Source organism: Polyodon spathula, chromosome 6 (assembly GCF_017654505.1).
Source record: "Polyodon spathula isolate WHYD16114869_AA chromosome 6, ASM1765450v1, whole genome shotgun sequence".
In the NCBI taxonomy this organism is placed as follows: domain Eukaryota; kingdom Metazoa; phylum Chordata; class Actinopteri; order Acipenseriformes; family Polyodontidae; genus Polyodon; species Polyodon spathula.
The window spans coordinates 9,883,622-9,906,205 of NC_054539.1; the positions used below are offsets into that span (position 1 = coordinate 9,883,622).

General features: G+C 36.4%; 1 protein-coding gene across 2 annotated transcripts in view; it reads right to left on the bottom strand.

The window, feature by feature from the left end:
• The window catches only part of LOC121316826 (potassium voltage-gated channel subfamily KQT member 5-like), a 169,463-nt gene extending 148,183 nt beyond the window's left edge, over positions 1–21,280 (bottom strand). For both annotated transcript variants that reach the window (XM_041252052.1, XM_041252053.1), the window contains exon 1: positions 20,529–21,280. In XM_041252052.1, the coding sequence (XP_041107986.1) occupies positions 20,529–20,893 (365 nt within the window). In that variant the 5' untranslated portion in view covers positions 20,894–21,280. The remainder of the gene's footprint in view (positions 1–20,528) is intronic.
• Between the last annotated feature and the right edge of the window lie 1,304 nt (positions 21,281–22,584).

Consider the following 22,584-nt stretch of genomic DNA (forward strand, 5'->3'; position numbering starts at 1 on the left):
TAAATCATGTTTGTTCTGTACACATATTTAAAACTGGTGATTCAGTGGCTTGGTTCACCGCTGAGCAGAATGGTCCTTCAAGCTGCTGTGTAATTGGCAATAAACCTATTCCAAATATGATTTCTTTTTTTAAAGGAGAATCTTGAGCAATAGCCATTGCGATCTAATAAAGAATTCTCATCTTTATGATGAATGTTGTAGGTATGAAAATGCAACCATTGACTACAGAATAGAGTAGCGGTGCAATGTATATTTTTCTTTCTCAAATTCATAATGTCAGAGCTGTAATAATCAGCAAATAGGCATGGTGAATCGTGTTTTGCTCTTCGCCAGTAAACAACTTTATTCAGTTCTGTGCCACATTTATAGATAGAAATATCAAGTAGGCTATTATGCCAAGTGCATGAAGAGAGCTCGGTTTTAAACAAGATAAAAAGAACTGAACAATGGTCAGTGATATCTACTGAGCAAGTCTACTCTCCTTTGACTAGTACAGTACAATGTTGCAGTTACGTTTTATGTCAAATGTATTTGCTTTGCCAATTTACTTCAAACAGTATAATACATAGCTGTATGATGCCTGATTAGCAAATGCAAAAATGTACTATCTTGCAGTTTTTAATTAGCACAGCATATCCAAACTGAAACGACCCTGGTAGAATTTTATGTCAAGTCCATTCAGAAGAACAACACAAAAAGGGGTAGTGACAGACAGCCACAGTATTAATATAGCTATTTGGAGTCATTACTATCCAAGCCAGACTGCTCACACAGGACTTTCACAACCCTTACTGGGTTCCAATTCATCATCCAAGGGCTTTACACTTTAACTCACCTCTCAATCTCCTGTCACAAACGTTTGCATGGGGTTCTTGACAGGAACTGCTCAGTAAACTATACATTTTAACCTTTTTAACAATATCAGGAAAGTGTGGTTTGCAGTGTTTATATAAATCTGAACTCTACACTGCCCTGTAATTGTATAATGCCTTACTGAGTGAGTCACTCTAACTCCACATGATGTTTAAAAAAAACATTTAGTGACATTTAAACTTGTACCAACCACTAGTTAAATTATTTGATTTGGCAAAGCAAACTGTTGCAATCAGCCAAGCCACTAAATATGATATTAAAATACAAAAACAAAAGCAGGAACACTATAAAGTGTAACAAACATTTCTCCATGAAGCAGCTTTTCCTAAATCTGTTATATACTGATTTTGACCAGCATCGGTTATGATTGCTTTAATGTGGTTTTAAGCAACAGTACCAATTTAGCAAAAGTGATGGCACATTCGTTTAAAACGTTTTTGTCATTTAAAACTGGCCTCGCACATGCAGACTCTCTGAAATTAAAATTCACCAAACATCTGCTGCAGTGTATGTTCCCCATTTGTAATGGGCCAGAAAATAAGTCATTAAAATATTATTTAAAAAATAAATACTGCTACTGTAATATTGTATTTAAAAGAAGATTATATTTCAGAGTTCACATGGTTACTTATTACAGCCATTCTGAAAATGAGACATGTAACCATAAATAAACAATGCCAGCAATTACATAAACGGATGCCATAGCATTTCCCTAGGCTAGTTCACCATGGGCTGGGATTAGGTCAGTCCTAAATCAGTTTTGTTATTTATGTCAAACAATATTGTTGCATCAGCTGTAAAAAAAAAAAAAAAAAGTCCTGTATCACAAAGTGCTTAAGGTTTATTTTATACTGACATGAATTACTCTGTATAACTCATGCCCACTAGCGCTTACTTAACTGCTCTCAATATTTTAAAACAGACTACTTTGTTGATTAAACCAGGACTTTGGGTTCCAACACAAAGCAATAAAGAATACTTTCAGCTACTGAAATGTATTCCAATGTCTTAAAGATCCCAACATTTTAAAGAGAATGCTGACACATACTTTTGTGTTATTGAAATTATGTATTATTTATTTGAATTCATAAACCGCATAAGGCGGTGATACTGTAAATATTAGTGATGGGCACCAATATAAATATTTTGATATGATATCGATATCATTTGTGCTAACACTGATAAAAATACAAACGTAGTATAATCAAGTTTATTTTATATTAAGATAGAACAAACCCTATACATGCCAATCAGCATCAGTCACGTAGGCAAACGTCACACTAAGCCCTGCGTAGCCTGGATCTACGCACAAGATACGCACCACCACAATACACGCATTCTCGTAAAGAAATGTCTGCCACGTAGCTGTCTGTGGGTGCCGTTCCGCGGACTCTGGAATGCAAATAAGGCTTGAATAAAGACACGCCTTGAATGGCCAAGTAAAGGTGCCCGGACTTTCTCACACAACTAATAGTATTTAACATGTCAACTATAATTTGAGCAATAACAATGAACAAAGTAACATTTCCTTTCAACAACAAACATAAGTCAATTGTAACAATAATTGTTAGCTAAAAGTATGCTGAATAAGTGATAGTATATGGACAAGGGAATTACACTCTTATATTTTTGCTCCTTCTTGGGAACATATCTGGGAGAATATTTTTATGCACTCGAAGAACCTGGCTCACCAGCTTAGACGTTTTAATTTTGTACAGAGCCTATGCAACTCTGTACAGAAGGTTCCAAATGAGAATTGTAGATGACCTCCTTTGTCATACATGCATCTCTTGGCAGATGACTCATCACTCAATCTTATGATTCACTCTAAACTGATTTATCTTGCAGGGATATAGCAATGTTAGAGAGATCCACAGCTAAATTAAAGTATGTGGGCGGGTGTAGTTTCACAAATTATTGGCAGGTTACACATATAATTGGGCCCCATCATCAGATTAATACGACTGGTTCCACAGAACCTGAGCTTGAAGTATCTTTCCCAATATCAACCAATGAAGTCCAATTTTGGTATCCAATCAGGCCTGTGAAACAATTAGGGGTAGATGTACTAAAGTGTTGTGTCTGTCGCAATCATTGCAAACCAGGAGGCAGTGTAGTGTGAAATGTACTAAACAAGCACAACGCTGCTAGCATCATTTTAACCAATGCTTTGCAGCTGCAGTTCTGGGTGCAGAAATTTGCAAAAACAGGGTGCAGTGCAAATGAGGGATCAAAAATTTTGTAATGAGATGTACTAAAGTTGCGGGCAATTGCGACACTTACAATTGCATCAATTTGTTAAGAACTTTTGAAAGCATGTTTTAAACAGTCGCAATTGTTGCTGACATTTCCCAGTCTGCTTTTTCTCGTGTGTTGCTTTGTGTTATCCCAGGGATAATAATAAGAAAACCAGAGAGCTGTGTCGTCTGGTTAGTTCGTATGCCCAACCCATACTCTGACCGAATAACCCAGCACTAAATTCTCAAACTCTGATCCTTCACAAACTGTTTTTGTAATCTGCAATGTATTTGAGATGAACACCCAAGTACCAAATTTTCACTGAAGTCAGGGTGTACTTACAAGCTTTGAAAACAAATTACTATGACATTTCTAGTTTTCCCAGTGTATTAGGAGCAATAGATTGCACATATGTCATTAACCGCTCCAGCTCATTCTGAGCATCTGTATAGGACCATGATATCTATTGTGTGTTAATTGTCTAGGCTACTAAATAGACCAAGTTAAAAATAATAATAATTAACATAAATAATAATAATAAAAAAACCTAAAATCATTAAGATTCAATTTAAAATACTCTTTTATTCGCATTGTACAGCAATGTGTACGGTGCAGCAGCATGGGTTACTCTGTGTTACCAGTAGGCTAAAGTAAAAAAAAGCACGCTAGGTATTCATTTGATTTTACTGCTGTACTGTATACTGTATAGGCCTACTGTACAGATTGATACTTTCACATAATGGAACGTGTAGCCTACCCAAAACACATTAGTGTTATTTCAGCGCAATAATTTATATTTAAAATACACTGAACTGTAAACGTATGAGTGTGCGATTTTATTCTATTGTTTATGAAAAGCTTTTTGGGAGTGAAAGTTGGGGCTCACTATAGAATCTGATGGGATTAAACTGCTTTTCATTTTTTACATATATAACAGTATTAAAATAGGTACAATGAAGACAGAACAGAATGCATTGTACAGATGATGTTTATATTTAACAAAAGCAATGTTATTTTGATTCTTGCACCCTTGCATGTATAGACGTTATCCTTCCGGCACCCTCTGCTGCAGCAAACCACAACTCAACTGCTGCTATTTTATTTGAAAAAATGACGCACAACTCTCACTAGAGATCTCGCTGAGATGACGCAAATAATATTTAATTTTGTATATTGCGGCTGTCTTCATTAACATATTTTTTCTACGTACATACGACAAAATGTGTAAATTGCGGTATGTTTGTGCTGTGACTGGCCCATCTTAGTACATTTACCCCTTAATATTTTCAATGAGCTCATGAATGTGTACTGCATTATAAGGTCAAGTATATTTACTTGAAGATGGTGATTATTCCTTTACCAGGTGGTCAGACTTGACATATACTCCAATAGGTCATGGGGTGACTTCAACTAAAAACCTGGCGGCAATAAAAACCACAGCAGGATCAGAGCTGGGCATCTGCTGCCACGGAGGTGCCAAGAGATAATTAATACATGTGTCAGAAACAACCAAAGAATCACGTCTTGGTCCCGGCCAGAGGAATTATATTTTGTTCATTACAGTAAAGTATACTCTGAATACTTATACGGTCTGGTAATATCAGATTTCCAATGGGGAATGAAAAACCGTGCATTTCAGCAAGTACGATGTAGAGATACTGTATCCGCTGTCTCTTAGTCATTGAGAAATACAACAGCAACCACCCCACCCCCACCCTCTATTATCCGTCTTTTAATTTAATGTAAGTTATAATGTTTTTATTTTATAAATCCCAATTTAAAAAAAAATAGCAAAAAGATAAGAAACATATATTAAACATGCTAAAAAGTACATCACATAAGAATATAGTATTTCCAAAACACACTGAAAATGTCTCACCTAGGTTTATCTGATTAATGTGTTTAACAACATTAATGTGATTAATAAGTTTACTTATAAAACAAAAAATAATAATTAACATGAAATAAAAATGGAGGATAAAACTGTATTTTTTAATGACACTATTCAAAGTAAAACAAATCCTGGTAATAATTGAAAAGCCTAAGCTGGATAAAATAAGCACTTCATTAATTTACAAGAACAAGTTAGACTGCTCTATAGATATTATGAATCTCCCAGTTACCTACAGCAACCAAATGTTTTCAATAAAAAATGATTTAGCTTAATATCTGAAAACAAGTTTTTTTTATGCTTTATTAAAGTTATTGGTGCCAATAAATTGAATTTACTGAAGCTTTTACAGAGGTAACCTCCCAGAGAAGAAATACATTTAATATTCTGTGTCCCAAAATAAAAACAATTCATTCAACTGGAGAAAACACTGACGCAAGCAATTACATTTTATTTTTATTTTTTTTACATCAAACATTTTTTGCACTACTTCAAACTGTTTAAATCTTCCTCTGCTACAAGAAGCAGCAGCCTGCATTATTGATGACAAGAATACTGTACTCAGGGCCAGATTAACCCATCACTGGGCCCTAGGCAAGTTTACACTTGCAGACCTCTACCCCTGAACAAACAACAACACACACAGATTATTAGTGCTGTGCTCGCAACTGCGAATAGACACCATCACTATATGCTACAGCCCGATCACATGATAAGGGTGACAAATGCACGTACTAAAACAAAGTTTATTTCATAACAATAACCTAACCCTAAACCTAAGGTTAGTGGGGTATTATAGTCATGTGGTAGGGGTGTTGAGGGTGAATCAAGAACTACGTAAGGTACAAGTTGCGTACGCAGCACTGCCCTGTGTGCGCTACCCTGTCGGAGCCTTCGTTCTGCAGCGAGATAATCTTGTTTACATCACGTGGATATGTTTGTTGTCCTCAGCATTATTCAAATGCTGGGGACAAAGTAGAATGTACAGATCAGTACAGTACATTTGTTATATGTTTTAAAATAATAACTATGTTTTATAAGGTTACTTTAATCAAGGGTATCTAGACAATCAGTGGTGTTATGTGCTGTTTTATTTTGCCATAGAATTAATTTTGTCTTGTTTACAATATTTGTTGCAATCTGCAGCAGAACTAAATGGTAGTGCTTGAAAACCCAACAAGGCTCAGAAATATTATACGTCCAGCAATCTTTGAAAAGGCCAGGCAGGGGCCAGAAATCATGTGGGCATACAGAATTCTATGTACAGAAATCTGCATAACATCTGTCATAACAATTAGATTTTCTGATACATGCCTCGGTTCGAATGTCAGTGAGTGAAGTGTTTTCCAGTTTAGGTGCAAATCTGTATATGTAAAAAAAAAAAAAAAACATAACCGTTTTTGGCCCACCCCTTGAGTTCGGGCCCTAGGCACATGCCTAGTTTGCCTATGTGTTTATCAGGCCCTAACTGTACTAACATAAATCCCATCACTGCTATATATACAAAAACACAGCCATCATCATGGTGAAAGCTGAGATCATCATGGTACCAAGTCTGTATAAATGGTACAAATGGACCTCATATTCAGATTTCCTCAATAACCTGAGCTGAAGAATGTCTTAAACAAGTTTAATCACAATCGGATGCATGGATTTCTAAGGCCCTGTCCACACTATGTTTTTAAACTGGCTTAAAAGTGCTAAATATGGTTAGCGTCTACACTACGCAGCGTTTAATACCGTACTCAAGACCGTCTCAGGGGCTAGTCTCGAGTCCAGTTCTAATTAGATCAAATCAGGTAATGCAGTTTGTCAGAAGTGTGGACGCTGTAATACAGAACTACCTTATTTGTGTATCCTCCAATATCCCAAAATGCTTTCTGATATGTTTTGACGGATGGACATTACAAATACAGTACTCAGCACAGGAGCTTGAAGGAGTTGAGAATGACTATCAATATTGCTGCAGGGCTGTTATAAAATGGTGGATCATGGAGCAACGTAATCAAATGCCGAAATCAAGGCGCATTGATGCGGGAGTGATGAAATCGATCAAGGAGCACTTCAGAGTTCAAAACAAAATGCACACATTATCTGACAATGTACCTTGTGTTTTTAACAAACAAAGCCATAACGTTCATGCTAAGAAGCACTACGTCTTCCGTGGACATGGGCTCCATATTTGCTGGGTTGTAAACATAAAATCCAGTATATGGTGGGATAATGTCATATTAAACCCCAGTCTTTTAGTAACTGTAACCAAACTATTTTAATAGTGTTTGTGCTCATTAAGTCCGACTAAACATCAAACGGTTCTTCAGTGTGATGCTTTCCACTGGATTAATCAAAACGTTTCTGAGTATGGTTCACCAGACTGGTTAAGTAGTTTGGACAGGGCCTAAGTGTGATATACTTCCTATTATCCCCAGATACTGATTCTCTCAATGAAGGGCATATAACTGCTTCCACTATCCCTGTGACCAAGGTTATGTACTCCAAGTGGGGGGTAATAGCTTCTGAATACAGCAGCAGAACAACAGGCGTCAGAACCCGTCTCTGTGGACTGCTTTGTGGAGCTGTCAGAAACATAAACTGCCGATTGTTTGATATCACAAGAAGTTTCATACATGCCCTCCTGGCACCACCAAATCATACTAATAGGCATAAAAAAAATTAATTTCATTACGAACATCCATTTTTTGCACAGATACCAAATGAGCATGTAACATTAAACATGCTCATTTGGTATCTGTGCAAAAAAAGGATGTGTGTAATGAAATATAATATACTATACTAGCTCATAGGATATACTAGAATCAGATCTGGATAACTTAAATATCCAAATCTGATTCCAGTATATCCTATGAGCTAGTATATACAATACTATGATCCTTTCATCAAAAAAACGTAACCAGAAACACATATTTGGTTTTAAGTAACAAAAAGTACTCTATAGCCTAACTTCCTTTCCCGTTGTTTTAATTTTCAGAGCTCCAGCCTTTTATACACAGTAAATTGAAAGAGTAATTTTGAGACCTTATACGCATAGTTTCAAGGAAGCTCCATGTATATATGAACTAGCTACTGTAGGGCTTGTTATGTGTATTGTATGCATACAAATGCAAAAACCTGGTGTACCCACAATTTTCATATCCAAATATGATTTTATAATTCAGATGAATATTCTAATATGTCGTTTACAAAAGTCGTAATTTAACCTATTCATATACTATTAGAACATAACAAGAGGAGGCCACATTAGTCCTTGTTTCTTTTTTCACGTCAAAAAATTCTCTTGGGTCAACACTGTCAATACCTTTTAGAATTTTGAATGCTTGAATCAGATCATCGTGTAATCTTCTTTGTTCAAGACTGAATAGACAAATGTTTGGATTGATGGTCCAAAAAACAAATGTGTTAACCCAGAACCTACAATTGTAAACCCCAGATTATAAATGACGCTATTCAAACTTTTGGTACCTACCTAATACAGTAATAGGAAGTTTACCTAGCTGTATGTTTAGCTGAACAGCTTTGAATCTGCAATGTATTGTTCAAGCATAATATACTTATTCACTTAACACGTGGTGAGTCTAACCGGAAAAAGGAAGGTGGCTGCATTTCCTATTAAAAGCCACATAATTCATAAAAGCGTTAGAGCTAGCAATGTTGTGAAATGCAGAGCAATGAAGGGATCAATGCTGAAAAACCATTAATGCAATGTGACTGTCTTAGATAAGTCAGTTAAGTAACCATTTCCACAAGGAAGGTCTGTGCACTTTGCTATTTTGACCAAGGTTTTTGGTCCCTATTTGCAAAGCTTTTACTCATGAGTTATTTTTCATTTACTGTTAAGTTTGTTTTTATGAATAAAATACAGCTTGATATTCATTAAATTCTTCTAGATTTTTGCTGGCTTCTCAGGCAGCAGTCTATGGCAGTTTGATAACTATCTAACTAATTTATTAATAGAAACATTCTTTAAATATCTCAAGCTTAAAAAATGTCTGTTTCGTCTTGTACAGCTAACATGTATATGGCAACAGCTGTTTGACCCCTTACAATCATAATGTTTCTTTAACAACTGTAGACCTGTACAAAATACTACAAGCTACAACAGAGCGAAACCCTTTACAAAGAAGGAAATACTATACATGCTAGTGCTGGGACAAATACAGGATTTTCATGTTGGGATATTAGTTCATAATTTAAATATTTGTTGGTTTTTCAAAAAGTAATAAAAGCCATTATATTGCTCTGAAAGCAGGCAGGCAGCATAGCAGCAGGGGCAGGGGGCGTGGCCATGGCCTTTATTTTCCAACAAAACCTTACAATATGTAACACGCTGAAGTAGAAAAATATCACAAGACTAAGTTGTATAGCACTATCTTTACCCCAGTGAGTTAACTACAAAACAAAGGACGCCAAATAACAGTTCAAGTTAAACGTCGCTAAGTTTATTCCAGAAATAAAATGGTACATAAAGCTGACACCGCATTTTATTTTTTTTCATTCCTTGTGTAGGTGGCACGGGGGAAGGCAGCAGCAGGGCTGGTAGGTGACGTAATCACATACGAAGACATAAGCGTTATATACGCTCCTTCCAAAGGAGCCGGCTTTTTCGTTCAGCTTTGCTTTAGTGTGAGAGGTCCCGGGTTCGCGCCCGCCCTCCGTCTGTGTGTGGATTGCCTCTCCCTGTGTGAGGCGCCTGCCTGCAGGAACCGAGATCGCTACACTTGCCATTGCCGTTTCTTCCCAGTAAACTGTGGCCATAGACATGTTTTCATAAAGTAATAACAGGAGGTTTACTTGTGCCTTTTTGCAGCAGAAAAAGCAGACGAAAACTGGAAATTAAACTTTAAACTCTTCAAATAAAACAAACGTGGAAATGGCGTTGTACAGTGAAGGTGAAAAAAACTCACAGTTTTGCTTCTTGTTTATTACATTCCACATAACAGAAAGTCGCAACAAAAAAATATAATATCAGAGCTAGAAGTTCACTTTTTAAGGCAGTAGTGAGAATTTGCTACCTGCCTGGAAAGTAGGCAGCAAAATGGTCTTGTTCAGTAGAGGTTTATTCTACTAATAACTACATATACAAATAATTTAGAAAATAAACACCTACCTATTTTTAAATAGACTGCATTACCCAAACTATCACATAGTAGGCCTATATTTAAATCAGAAAGTATTTATTAAAACCACTATGTAATGGAATTAATGCAATTCCTTGTCAAAATGTATTTTGTTTTATCCTTACTGCTACAAGAATGCAACCATATCGGTCCTCTAAGCATTTGATATGCTATCAGTACGGTTAACCAGGTTATGTTTCATCGGTGCAAATTAAGTACTACGAAATAATCCTTTCGTTGTTGACTGAGATTTCGGTAACTCATACACACCTATAGAGACAGTGATTAAAAATAAATACATAAATAAAAAGTAACTCATGCCACAATATCGTAGAATCCTGCATTATATGACAATATAAATTATAAGGTTACTGCCACAACCAAGCTGTTCTGAAAATGAAAACTAATTCCAGCACGGTACCGCGACATTTGAAAGATTCCTGTGTTACACTAACTGGTTTGTTCATGAACATGTATGCTCCCACCTGCATTTCAAAATTATACAGCATTTAAAACAAATTAACTAAGAAGTAATAACAAAATAAGAGCTATCAACCAAGATTTTAAAAATAAATAAATAAATACATATGCTGAAATCATTTTAGTAAACTGTGACTGCCTTACAGGAGCATAAGAATTCAGATATTTTTTGGAAAACTAATTCCGATATCAAAAGTCATGTAAACAGAGTTTTCGAAAAATGTATCAGAATATTCTGAAAGTCAGTTTTCGGAAAACAGTACCTAGAAATTTCTGAATAAATTCCGAAAACTAACAAAATGATAATCATGAAACACACTTTTTGGAAAGCTTATGAAAGTATCATACTGCGTATGTGCACACCTTGACCCTCTTCTCCTGCACATGGTTTTAGAAAACAGAGAAAATAATAATAATCTGTAGTCAGTCTTTGTTAATAGCCCATAGTGAAGCAGTAAATGTTTTCCCCCTTTAAAATGACGTGAGAATTTAAAATAATGTCTGCAAAGATACAATTGTTAAAACAGAACAGGGTGAGCTGTTGGAATGGCTGATTGCACATTGTGGGGAATCTGAATAGAGGTATAGTATAGCAATCTTTGAATTTAAGACTTGACACGTCAACAAAGCACTTGAGTTATTGGATTGGTCTCCGTTCTATCTCAGAAATGTTTGGTCTTCAAATCGTACTTAGGCTACTACCCTACTTTGCATGCAAAAATACACTGCTTTTTCTGAAAACTTCAATTCATGTATACAGCTGAATTCTAATTAGATTTTCTATCGTTAATCACGTAAACACAGAAAAGTGACGTTTTAAGAAATTCAGTTTTCTGATTCAGTTTAAAATGCTTTGTCATGTACACGTACTGTATAGTTAGCCATATATGTATATATAACATTTTGTGTTAAAGCACACGTTTCACTAGTTAAACAGAAGAATGCAAGGCAGTGATAATCTATTATAAAAAGAAAGCAGACAGAATATTCGAACTGATAAAACAAGGAAAACGTTACTTGGATCATGGTAACGTTACAACTATTTGTTCCTGTTTTTTTTTTTCATAGTCAGAATTTTGGTAAAGTAGTAATTATCTACCCATTATATTGTAACACGCTACAATATGTTCATTTTTAGCACGGGTGAAACCAGCGTTAACATTATAACAAAATAATCTCCATGACAGATTAAATTACACTGAATAAACTTAATATCCTGTTAGGTAGATCTCATAAAATCATAATGTTACTTAATTTTGCTTTTGGTCTTTAAAACAGATTTCATGCCTTTAAATTGTATCCACTTTGTTCTGTATTGTAAGTATTTGTCCTTCACTGTCCAATACGATTTGCATTGTGGGCCTCGCGTGTCTCTACATGGGGTTTATGAAAGATACTTAAAATGTACATGTTTAAAACAAATACCGGTAATTATGTATGTGTTCACTCAGGGTCGGTCATACACTGCAGCGTATCAGAAAAATTATTATGCATAAAAAACCTAGTAGCAAATTAATAGTTTGTGGTAGCTAAATGCTACCAAATATCAACCGTGCACCTTGATAATATATACAATCTATATAAAACTCACTACACACAATTTTCAGGAAGTTGGGTACTGTTTAAGCGAGGCATTTCAGAATGACGTGCTTGCCTTTTCCTGTCCTATGAGAGAGTCTGACTCCTCTAAAGCAGCACAACGTATTTTTGTCCCAGATGGCTTTCCACAGAGATCACTATGAATGTGCGCGCATAATCTGGTTTGTTTACTTTTTGCTGTCTAAAACTTTTAAATAGAGGTTCGAGCTGCTGTGCTGATCCTGTGTTTTTGTTATATATATTTTTGTTATATCTAGCGAATATGAACATCTGATTTTCGTACCAAACACATGTACAAAAATTATTTGTTCGAATATTTGTCCTAACAGTAACATATTCTACATAAAAAAATGTTAATATTCCAATAGAAAAATATTATGAAAAATGTTAGATTAAAATATATTTTCCAAGCGCTTAGTCCAGATTTATTGGTCTAATATAAGTTTTTAGATAACAGAAATCATATTCAGTTGGGCTATCCTTTTTAATATGTATTAAAGTAAAGCAGTTATAAAATGGCATTATTTCTGCAAGCGCAAGGAAATCTTTTTAAGATATATGCTGATGGGAAAGATGGAGAAAAAAAGCAGAATATGAAATGTGCACCACAGCCTTTCATCTCAAGCCCCACTGTGTAAAACCTGTTCAGAACAACATGGCACTGATCAACGTCTTCGGCTATACAGAGCAGATACACAACCACTGTCACCCTTCAGAAGAAAGAATGCAATGACATGAACCAGCCCCATAATAATAATAATGAACCCCAGAACTATCTGGCTATATGGGTTCATATTTATAAACTATTTGCAGGGTACCGCTCAAGATTGTACAGGAACAAGAAACTAAATCTGTGTTTCTAAGACCCCCAGGGTTTAAATAACTAACACTGGGTCTTTTCTGTACCAAGTTTAAGAAAATCAGAACTACAAGTGCGAAGATCTTGTATCTATTTTTCCGGGCCGCTGTTTAGAATCAAATAGATTCTACTATACTAAAGTTTGAGAACACTGACCGTTTGAAGTTATGAGTAACATGAAGAACACCTTCATAGCCCTGGCCCAACAGTATTTTCATACTTTGCTCACTGGAACTGATGACCAGCCTTATAAATGTGTCTTACCGTGTGTGGATGTCACAGTGGTTTACATGTATGCCATGAATAGTGTGTAGGGGTGTTTGGCTGTCTCTCGGATCTGCTTTGAGGATGGTCGGGTTGGGTGAGCAAGTTGGATAAGCAAAATATTATATAATAGGTAATTTTTCCAAAATTAACATCATCCAAAATGTGCTTCTGCAGAAAGTTAAGGGAAACACACACACCCACACCTGATTCATGAATAATCCACTTCTGTCTTTGATACCTGACACATTAGCAGCATTAAACATGGCATTCTACTGTACAAAGGTTGAATGGAATTTATATCACACGTTAGTTACACTTTGAAAATGTTAGTTATCATTTAAAGACAGGTAATTGATTTATCTGATTAATTTAACTGTAATTTATTAACCATTTTAACTTGTGTTTGTGTGCGTGGTAATCTAAGAATATGAAATTCTCAGATCCATTGATTTCTATGCTGCAGAACTTGTATAGAAAGAACGGTAGAAAACACAAAGATAATTTGGATTACTCTTAAAAACAAAACAAAGCCAGCTCTCTCCAGCTTCAATAAATCTACAATACATGGATACAGTATGAGGCAGGATTTAGTCAGGTTGTTTAATTTGCAATATTTTATCTAGAAATTATCCAAGTAGGGAAATATAACCGCAGTGAAATACATTTCAGCAGGGCTCTCCAACAGATGGCTCAACAGACATTAAGCCCTGCAATATGGCTATTTTGAAGTATAAGTGGAGTATCCCATTCAAGTCACCTAATGGGTTTGCATAATATCACAAGGGCATTCTGTAGTCTTTGGTAGAGGCAAGTACAGCCAAAATGCAAATAAATCAATGATGTGCTTAAACATTAAACATGTTCAATGAGCATAATCATAATGAAGGTGTGTCTTGAGATTTACCACATTTAAACTTTTACTGTAACATACATATATATATATATATATATATATATATATATATATATATATATATATATATATATATATGATGTTTTTTAAGCAAATTTGCAGACTAATTAGTAGTAGTGCAACAGTCAACGTCTATTTAATTTTGTTTTTAAAGACAACAGACATCTGACAACAGATCTGCAAGTTATTAATTTACATCTACTTAAGCAGTGGAAATGGCGACATGTGAAAGTAAATGTCGGAAGAGAAAATGACCAAATCAACTGGATGATATGTTTGTTACTTCACCTTTGGGAAAGTGAACCAGGGAGCATTCTAATGAAGATTTGAGAGAAATGTGGAATTATATTTTATTCTGTCAACTTTGCAAATTGAACAGCCGCTTTCAAAAATACACATATGGCCTCATGAAAGCAGCGTCTGCATGCTTGCCAGGGGAGGGCCGGAAATAAAATGACTTGCTTGTTTTCCGTGTAGAACTGGAGAATCTCCAGAGATCATAAAGGGTGGGGGATTAGTATTTTTCATTCTATTGGTTTTACAAATCATCAAATATTGTCGTCAGCGTACATGTGGAACTAAAGCTGAAATAGAATGTTGTGATCATTACTTCTGTGATCTTTTTAGGGCTTTGTTTTTCTTCCTGTTTTTATATACAGTAAATTAAAATCAGGTTATGGTCTTTCCAGAGTATTCTTTTTTTAGGACTCAGTGTAACCCTAAAATCCCACAGATATTTCCTGCGAATTCCAACCATGTTAGGTGATTCCCATTAATGGCATTAACCTCATTTTCTTCTTTCGTGCTCAACACCCAGCTTTAAAATAACATACCTGCTGCTGATGACAGTTTTTTAATTGTAACGGTGTAGTTATAAGTACTGCTCAGTATCAGTGCATCAGTAAAGCACTCTTTTATAACATATATTTGTTCTGAAGCTTACGGGGGCTGATTTTGAAGTGCCAAGGCAAATTTTATGAGAGGAATAAAGGATGAGTAACAGAATAAAACTAAGTAGTAAGAAACACACTAGGGTTCAGTTTGAATTATGGTGTCGCTATCCTTACAGCAGCTTTCAAAAAAGTACCAAATGGCAAAACTAATAATTGTGATGAAGATAACTGATGGTCTTTGACATTTCATGCAATATTAAAATAACAGACACAGACACAGACACAGACACACAGACACACAAACACACACACACACACACACACACAGTAATTTAGTACTGTGAGGTGCTCTAAGGACATCTTTGTCACGATTATAAATGTAACCTCAGGGATCATTTTAGACAGGTGCAGTTACATTTGTTCTTTTTTGACATTACGCAGTTAAAAATGCTATTTTTTCTCTCTGAAAATGTAATTTTAGATTTAACAATAAGGGCCTACTGTACATGTTACTTGGGCTTTAGCTACATTTATTGCAATGCCAGTTGAGCTTGGGTCCCCACCACTAATTTAAACAAAGCAAGTGCATATTTTGTTTTAAAGTTGCTGCTAATTAATCTTTCTGTTCTCCATTAAGGCAAGACTTCAGATCTGCTATCAAACTTTGACTATATTAACAATCTTTAATATAAATAACATAGTTACAATGCATATTATGTTGTCCTTAAAATGAATCATACTGTATCTTTACATGCACAACAAAGAATTAAACCAATTTACAACAGAAAGTACAGTTGTAGGCTTCCTGCTGTTTAGAGACCCTTATCGTTACCCCCCCCCCCACACACACACACACACACACATAGCAAATAAATGACCAGTGCTTCCTTTCCCCATAATGGTCCAGTAGATTGAGTAAGACACAGCTGCTTCCAATCTATCTTGTGTTTCTCAAAACCTTCTGAGATTGTCACAAGCATTGTTTATGGCATATGTGCTGGTTTTCAAGTATGTCTTAAAGGGTTAATTGGCAAGCACAAATAATGGCGCAGAATATATCCTGAAGGGGCTATTGAAGGTTCAGGATTTTTTTTGTTAATTACCACACACATATATCTTTTATATATATATATATATATATACAATGCCTATAGAAAGTCTACACAAAGTTTGTTGCCTTATAACCTGGATTTAAAATGCATTAAATGTTTTATTTTTTTAAATTTCTCTACACATCCTATCCCACAACTTCCAAGTAAAAAAAAAAATTCTAGAAATTTGTAGAAAATCAATTAAAAATAAAAACTGAAATAGCTTGGTTGGATAAGTGTCCACCCCCCTTGTAATCACAATCCTAAATTAGCTCAGGTGCAACCAATCACCTTCAAAATCACAAACCAAGTTAAGTGGCCTCCACCTGTGTTAAATTGTAGTGATTCACATGATTTCAGGATAAATTCAGCAGTTCCTGTAGGTTCCCTCTGCTGGGTAGTGCATTTCAAAGCAAAGACTCAACCATGGGCACCAAGGCACTTGCAAAAGAACTCCGGGACAAAGTTGGAAAAGGGGGATGGGTATAAACAAATATCAAAGGCTTGAATTATTAAGATTATTAAGAAGTGGAAGGTGTATGGCACCACCAAGACCCTGCCTAGATTAGGCCGTCCCTCTGAACTGGATGACCGAGCAAGAAGGAGAATGGTCAGATAGGCTACCAGGAGGCCAATGGCAACTTTGCAAGAGCTATAGACTTTTATGGCCAAGACTGGTCAAAGTGTGCATGTGACAACAATATCACAAGTACTCCACAAATCTGGCCTGTGTGGTAGGGTGGCAAGAAGGAAGCCATTACTCAAGAAAGCCCACCTTGAATCCTTTTTGAAGTATGTAAAAAACACTCAGGAGATTCTGTAGCCATGTGGCAAAAAGTTTTGTGGTCTGACGAAACTAAAATGGAACTTTTTGGCCTAAATACAAAGCGTTATGTTTGGCACAAACCCAACACAGCGCATCACCCAAAGAACACCATCCCTACTGTGAAGCATGGTGGTGGCAGCATCATGTTATGGGGATGTTTCTCATCGGCAGTGACTGGGGCACTTGTCAGGACAGAAGGGAAAATGAATGGAGCAAAGTACAGAGACGTCTTTAAGGAAAACCTGCTGTCCTCTTTCTATATATATATATATATCTCAAATCTTCCTGCTCACACCTCCTGACACGTCACCATTTCTAGATGGTACTGTACACCTGACTGGTGCCTTTTATTTAAGCTTAAATATAATTGGATGAAGTCCGCTGCCTTCTGGTGAGGTACGCTGTTTACTGGCTGACTGTGTGGTGTGCACATTAGTAAGCGTGCCAAGCAACTTGTAATTGGTAATTTGCAGTGTTAAGTTTGCTCTTATTAGATGGATCAGTGGCTGGGTTGTGCAAAAGAATTGAAACACAACATCAGTGACATACATACCCATTTTTTTTGTTTTGTTTTTTATTTAAAAAAATTGGAATTTACAATTATTTTTTCTCATCTTCAACCCAATTTGGAAAGCCCAATTATTATTATTTTTTATTTCAACCCAGCACACCGCTGCCACCCCTGCACTGACTCGGGAGAGACAAAGACGGACACACACATCCTCCCAAACGTGTGCCGTCAGCCATCCACTTCATTTCACTCTGCAGGCCCGCGATGCAGCCACCTCAGAGCTACAGCGTCGTAGGACCATACAGCTCTGGACAACTTACAGGCAGGCCCGCAGGTGCCCGGCCAGTTTACAGGGGTTGCTGCTGCGCAGTGAACCGAGGACACCCTGGGTGACCTAAGCCAGCCCTCACCCGGGCAGCGCTGGGCCAATTGTGCGCCACCCCCTGGGAACTCCCTTCCACGGGCGGCAGTGGAATAGACTGGACTCCAACCGGCAATCTCCAGGCTATAGGGTGCACCCTGAACTCCACACGGACTGTGTGTGTGTGTGTGTATGTGTGTGTGTGTGTGCATGTGTGTGTGTGTGTGTGTGTGGGGGGGGGGGGGGGGGGGTGCATCAAGTTCCACAGACAAGAGAACCACTGATATACAGTATTGTTGTCCCTGATACTATGTAACACATCATTTCTTTGTATCAGATAGTTTGTATGAGACATATGTCACATTAGCTATACTGTTTATTTATTCTAATTAAACAATATATATTATAAAAAATATTGTCTTTTGTATATTGCTGTAAGATCCAATATTCTGCATATAAATGGCTAACACAACCTTGCTTTAAATGGTTCAGGAAAGCATCTGCATTTAGAAGAATGAACTTTTGCAGCTTTACAATCAAGTCACACAGTGTACTACTTTATAATACAAGAGAAGCCTTGTATATATTTTACTTGGCACATCAACAGCTTAATCACTTAAGCCTAAATCAGAATGCTTTATAATGCTGTACAACAATTGAACTCTAAGGCAAGTACAGTACGCCATAGGGAAGACTGACAGAGTTGTGCTCAAAGCAGAGAACAGAAAGCACAACCTAATTTAATCAAACATACAATCCAAACCAATGAGGCAGAAAAAGAAAGATTAGAGATTAACTTCCTTCCGAGCCGCCCTGCACACAGCAAAATGCAGCATGGATAAGTTTCTACTGTAGAGCATCAATATGCAAGCGGCTGTCTGGCAATGCTGGCATTGCATCGCTTGCATCTTTTCTGCTCCCTCATGATCTGTAATCACAGGCACAAAATAAACACACTGAAAGAGCAAAATGTCCTATAAAGTAATATGCTACTTGGTAGAATAGCTTCTGCAATCCTGTGATCATTAAAGTGCTTGGTGGTACATTAGCACCCAGCAGTGTCTCCTGTTCAGCATACTCCAGCACTTTATCTGTGGACCTTTGCATCCTTGAGTATTTTACACAGTCCATTCCAGTGGATTTCAATCATGATATTTATTTTATGTTTATATACATCAATACTTCTCAGTCACATATCAATCTGACTTTACATTGATTTGTTTTCTAATAGCACTCTATGGATGGAAAAAGTTTTCAAAATATGAGGAATAAAGAGAGCACAGGTAACACAATTCAAATGCTTTTGTCTTCAGGCCACCAGCTCTCCCAGTCAGCCATTAATCCCCAGCAATTCTCTGGTCCTAGTTATTGCTTAAGTATTAAATAACAAAACGTGTGATAAAGACAGCTGATGTTGATTTTTATGTATTAGCATTTAACTGCGATAACCGTCTTCATTTTTTATTTTTAAAAGCTACTATAGCTTAATTAAAACATGATCATTGTAAAGCTTTTTTTTTTTAACACGCGTGGACCAAAACATAACTTCGCTGATCATCACATTTTAAATTTGAGCTGGTGCCACAGAGAAATAAATAAATATATAGGTACATCAATAACATGAATAATGATTTAGCAAGGTTTGTCCAGCTACTCAAATTTTCAATAAATGTATTACAAATAACTTAAAAACAAACAGAAAACAAACCAAAGCAGAATATTCTTATCACTAAGGCAAGATCTTGCGATGACCCTAGTCCATGTCATTCTTCAACCGAAGACTACTTGATTTGCAGTTATACATTACAACGCATGTAGTGCTAATGCTACACTGTAGTGCTGCTTTTGGAGTGGGTTCCAATATTGCGAATCATTTCATTGTACAGCAAGGCGAAACTTTAACCCTATAAAATGCTTAAAGGCACGAACTACACAAAATACATCTGACTGAACTCTAAAATGTATGCCACTGAATCATCAAAGTTTTATTTTATTAAAGAAAATATTCTAGCTTTGATGCCAGAAACGTCACTCTCTGTGTGTGTGTTTTAATTATATATATATATATATATATATATATATATATATATATATATATATATATATATATATATATATATATATATGAAAATGAATTCTCTTCTGACAATTTTCAAAAATATAAACTGAAACTACCGGTATACTATTCCTGTTTTCTATGAAGTCATAATATCTGCTGAAATACCGCAAGCCTTTTCCTTTAGACTTTCTATCTTAATAACATTCATCACTTAAGTATCCCCTCACGATGAGTACACACACACACACATATATATATTCTTAAAATAAAAACGTTATTCTTCCATAAGTATAGGTTTGTCTGGAGGATAAGCACAGGTTTTCAAAATACCTATATACAACTGTAGGCTTAAACTGAAATTAAACGTTCACTATAGCCACTATATTTTGTAAACATTTGTAATGTAATTTTACACAACACATGGCAGGATTATCGAGACCACTGCAACAAGTTGAAAAGTATGCTGGTTATTTGCAGTTGTGTTTCGTGTGGCTTGCTGCGTTAGTTGTAGTTTTAATTATCCAGTACTTACACAAAAACGTGATAGATGAAAGCCCATCCTCGGGGTCTCTCCAGCACGTTGTACAGACAGTTTTGGATTCTCCGGTAGCGGACATTCCTTCTTCCGCTCTGGCTATTGCTGTACGAGATCGGCTTTCCGAGAAGGCTCAAACGGGCTCCTTGCTTCCCTTTCTGGCTTTCTGGAACTCCTACACCTGTGGTCGATGGCGACAAGATAGTCCCCGCCTGTAGCAAGCCGTCTCCCGCTTGCGTCGAGTTCTTCATCCTTTGGCCGGACTCCACATCCTTCATACAGTACACTTCAGCGCGGTGCCCAGGTGAGTTTTTCATCCAGTGCCCAGAGCTGCCCTCATCTCCGCTGTGGCTGCGGGGCATCACATCACCGGCTGGGGCTGGGTGGTGCTTTGTGCTTTGATAAACCGCCTCACCACAATCAAATTATGAAGATTCAACTTTCGATTTTATTTAAAAAAAAAAAAAAAAATCATTAAAAAAATGTTTACTAACACAGGCTAGTTTGCACTTAGCGTTAGTCTATTAGTATTCCAAATTCTGGCAAACTCGCCGGTAATCCACATTGTTCAGCAGCTCTTGTTCATCCGTGTCAGAAAAAAATGTTGTCCAATTCATTTTGTAATTTTTTTTAAAGCTCGTTTTTCATGTTCAGAAAAAAAAAATCACGAAGCACGCTGAAGTGTTGAAAGTCTGATGACCAAAACGATTATTTGTAATTTAACCTCGCAAACCATAGACAAAACAAAATGTTTGTCACTTCAAGTATATGGTTCATAAATGGTACCTATATATATATATATATATATATATATATATATATATATATATATATATATATATATATATATATAATTTTCTAAATGTCAAAAAGTAATTTATCCGGTATATAGATGTATTTCCAAACTGGTCTGAGCACATGAGCAGCAAAGTGCAAGCTGTTGCTTTCAATCCAAACGTCCCGAAGGGTCCAGCATTTACATTGTCCCTGGTTTGTGTTTATTTAGATAATCTTTAAAATAACAGAATTATCCCAAGAAACCGCGGCGAGGTCCAGTGCTTGACCCAGTTTCCCAGTGCAGTACCTTTTATGATCTCAGATTGAAAGTATACCACCAAAGTAGTTACGTATGTACTGTCTAGTGAGGCAACTATAGCGCTTCCTTCCACCACAGCATAAATAATGCGTTATTCTGTACTCATCAAAAGAAATAAAGAACAGGATCTTATTTGCTTCTTGTGTGATCCCATCGCAGTAAAATACACATTTCAGTAGTTACAGCTGTCTTTTTCATTATTACTATTATTTATTTTATTTGACTTTTAAAATAATCTAAATTATTCAACATAAATAAATTTGTCACCAGCTCCGGAAACCCAACTGAATTCCGCCCTGCACACTTATTTTTATACGGCATAAACTGCAATAAACTTCCCCTTCAGTGCACAGGAATACTTAGTTAGATAGATAGCAATAAAAAAATAAAAATAAAAAATAGAATCTCTTCTGTCCACATTTTTCAGTGCAAATCGTGGCAACCATTCTCTACTTACATATATATTCTTAACCTGCGGCTTTCGTTCTGTGATCTTTGTGTGTGTGAGCGCGTGTGCGTGTGTGTGCGTGTGTGTGCGGGTGAGCGTGTGTGTGTGTGTGTGTGTGTGTGTGTGTGTGCGCGCGTATGTGTATGGTAAGAAAACAGTTTTGGAGCAGCAAGCTCAATGAAACGCGTCCTTGTTCGAAGTAACATCTGAATGTTTATCCACAGCACTCCTTTTTCACCTCATAATCTCTTTCCCATTCTCTCTCTCTCTCTCTCTCTCTCTCTCTCTCTCTCTCTCTCTCTCTCTTTTTTTTTTCCTCAGGCAATGTGCTGCTGTCAGAAACTACCCACGTGATCCACTGAAATGAAGTACACACGCCGGGTGGCCGCTCACTGCAAAATTAAGGAAATGGTAGTGATCTACAGAAATATAGAATACAACTTTTTTTTTTTTTTTTTTTTTGGTATTGCCGTTGTACCAATTATGACACCAAAAGAACTGTACGTATT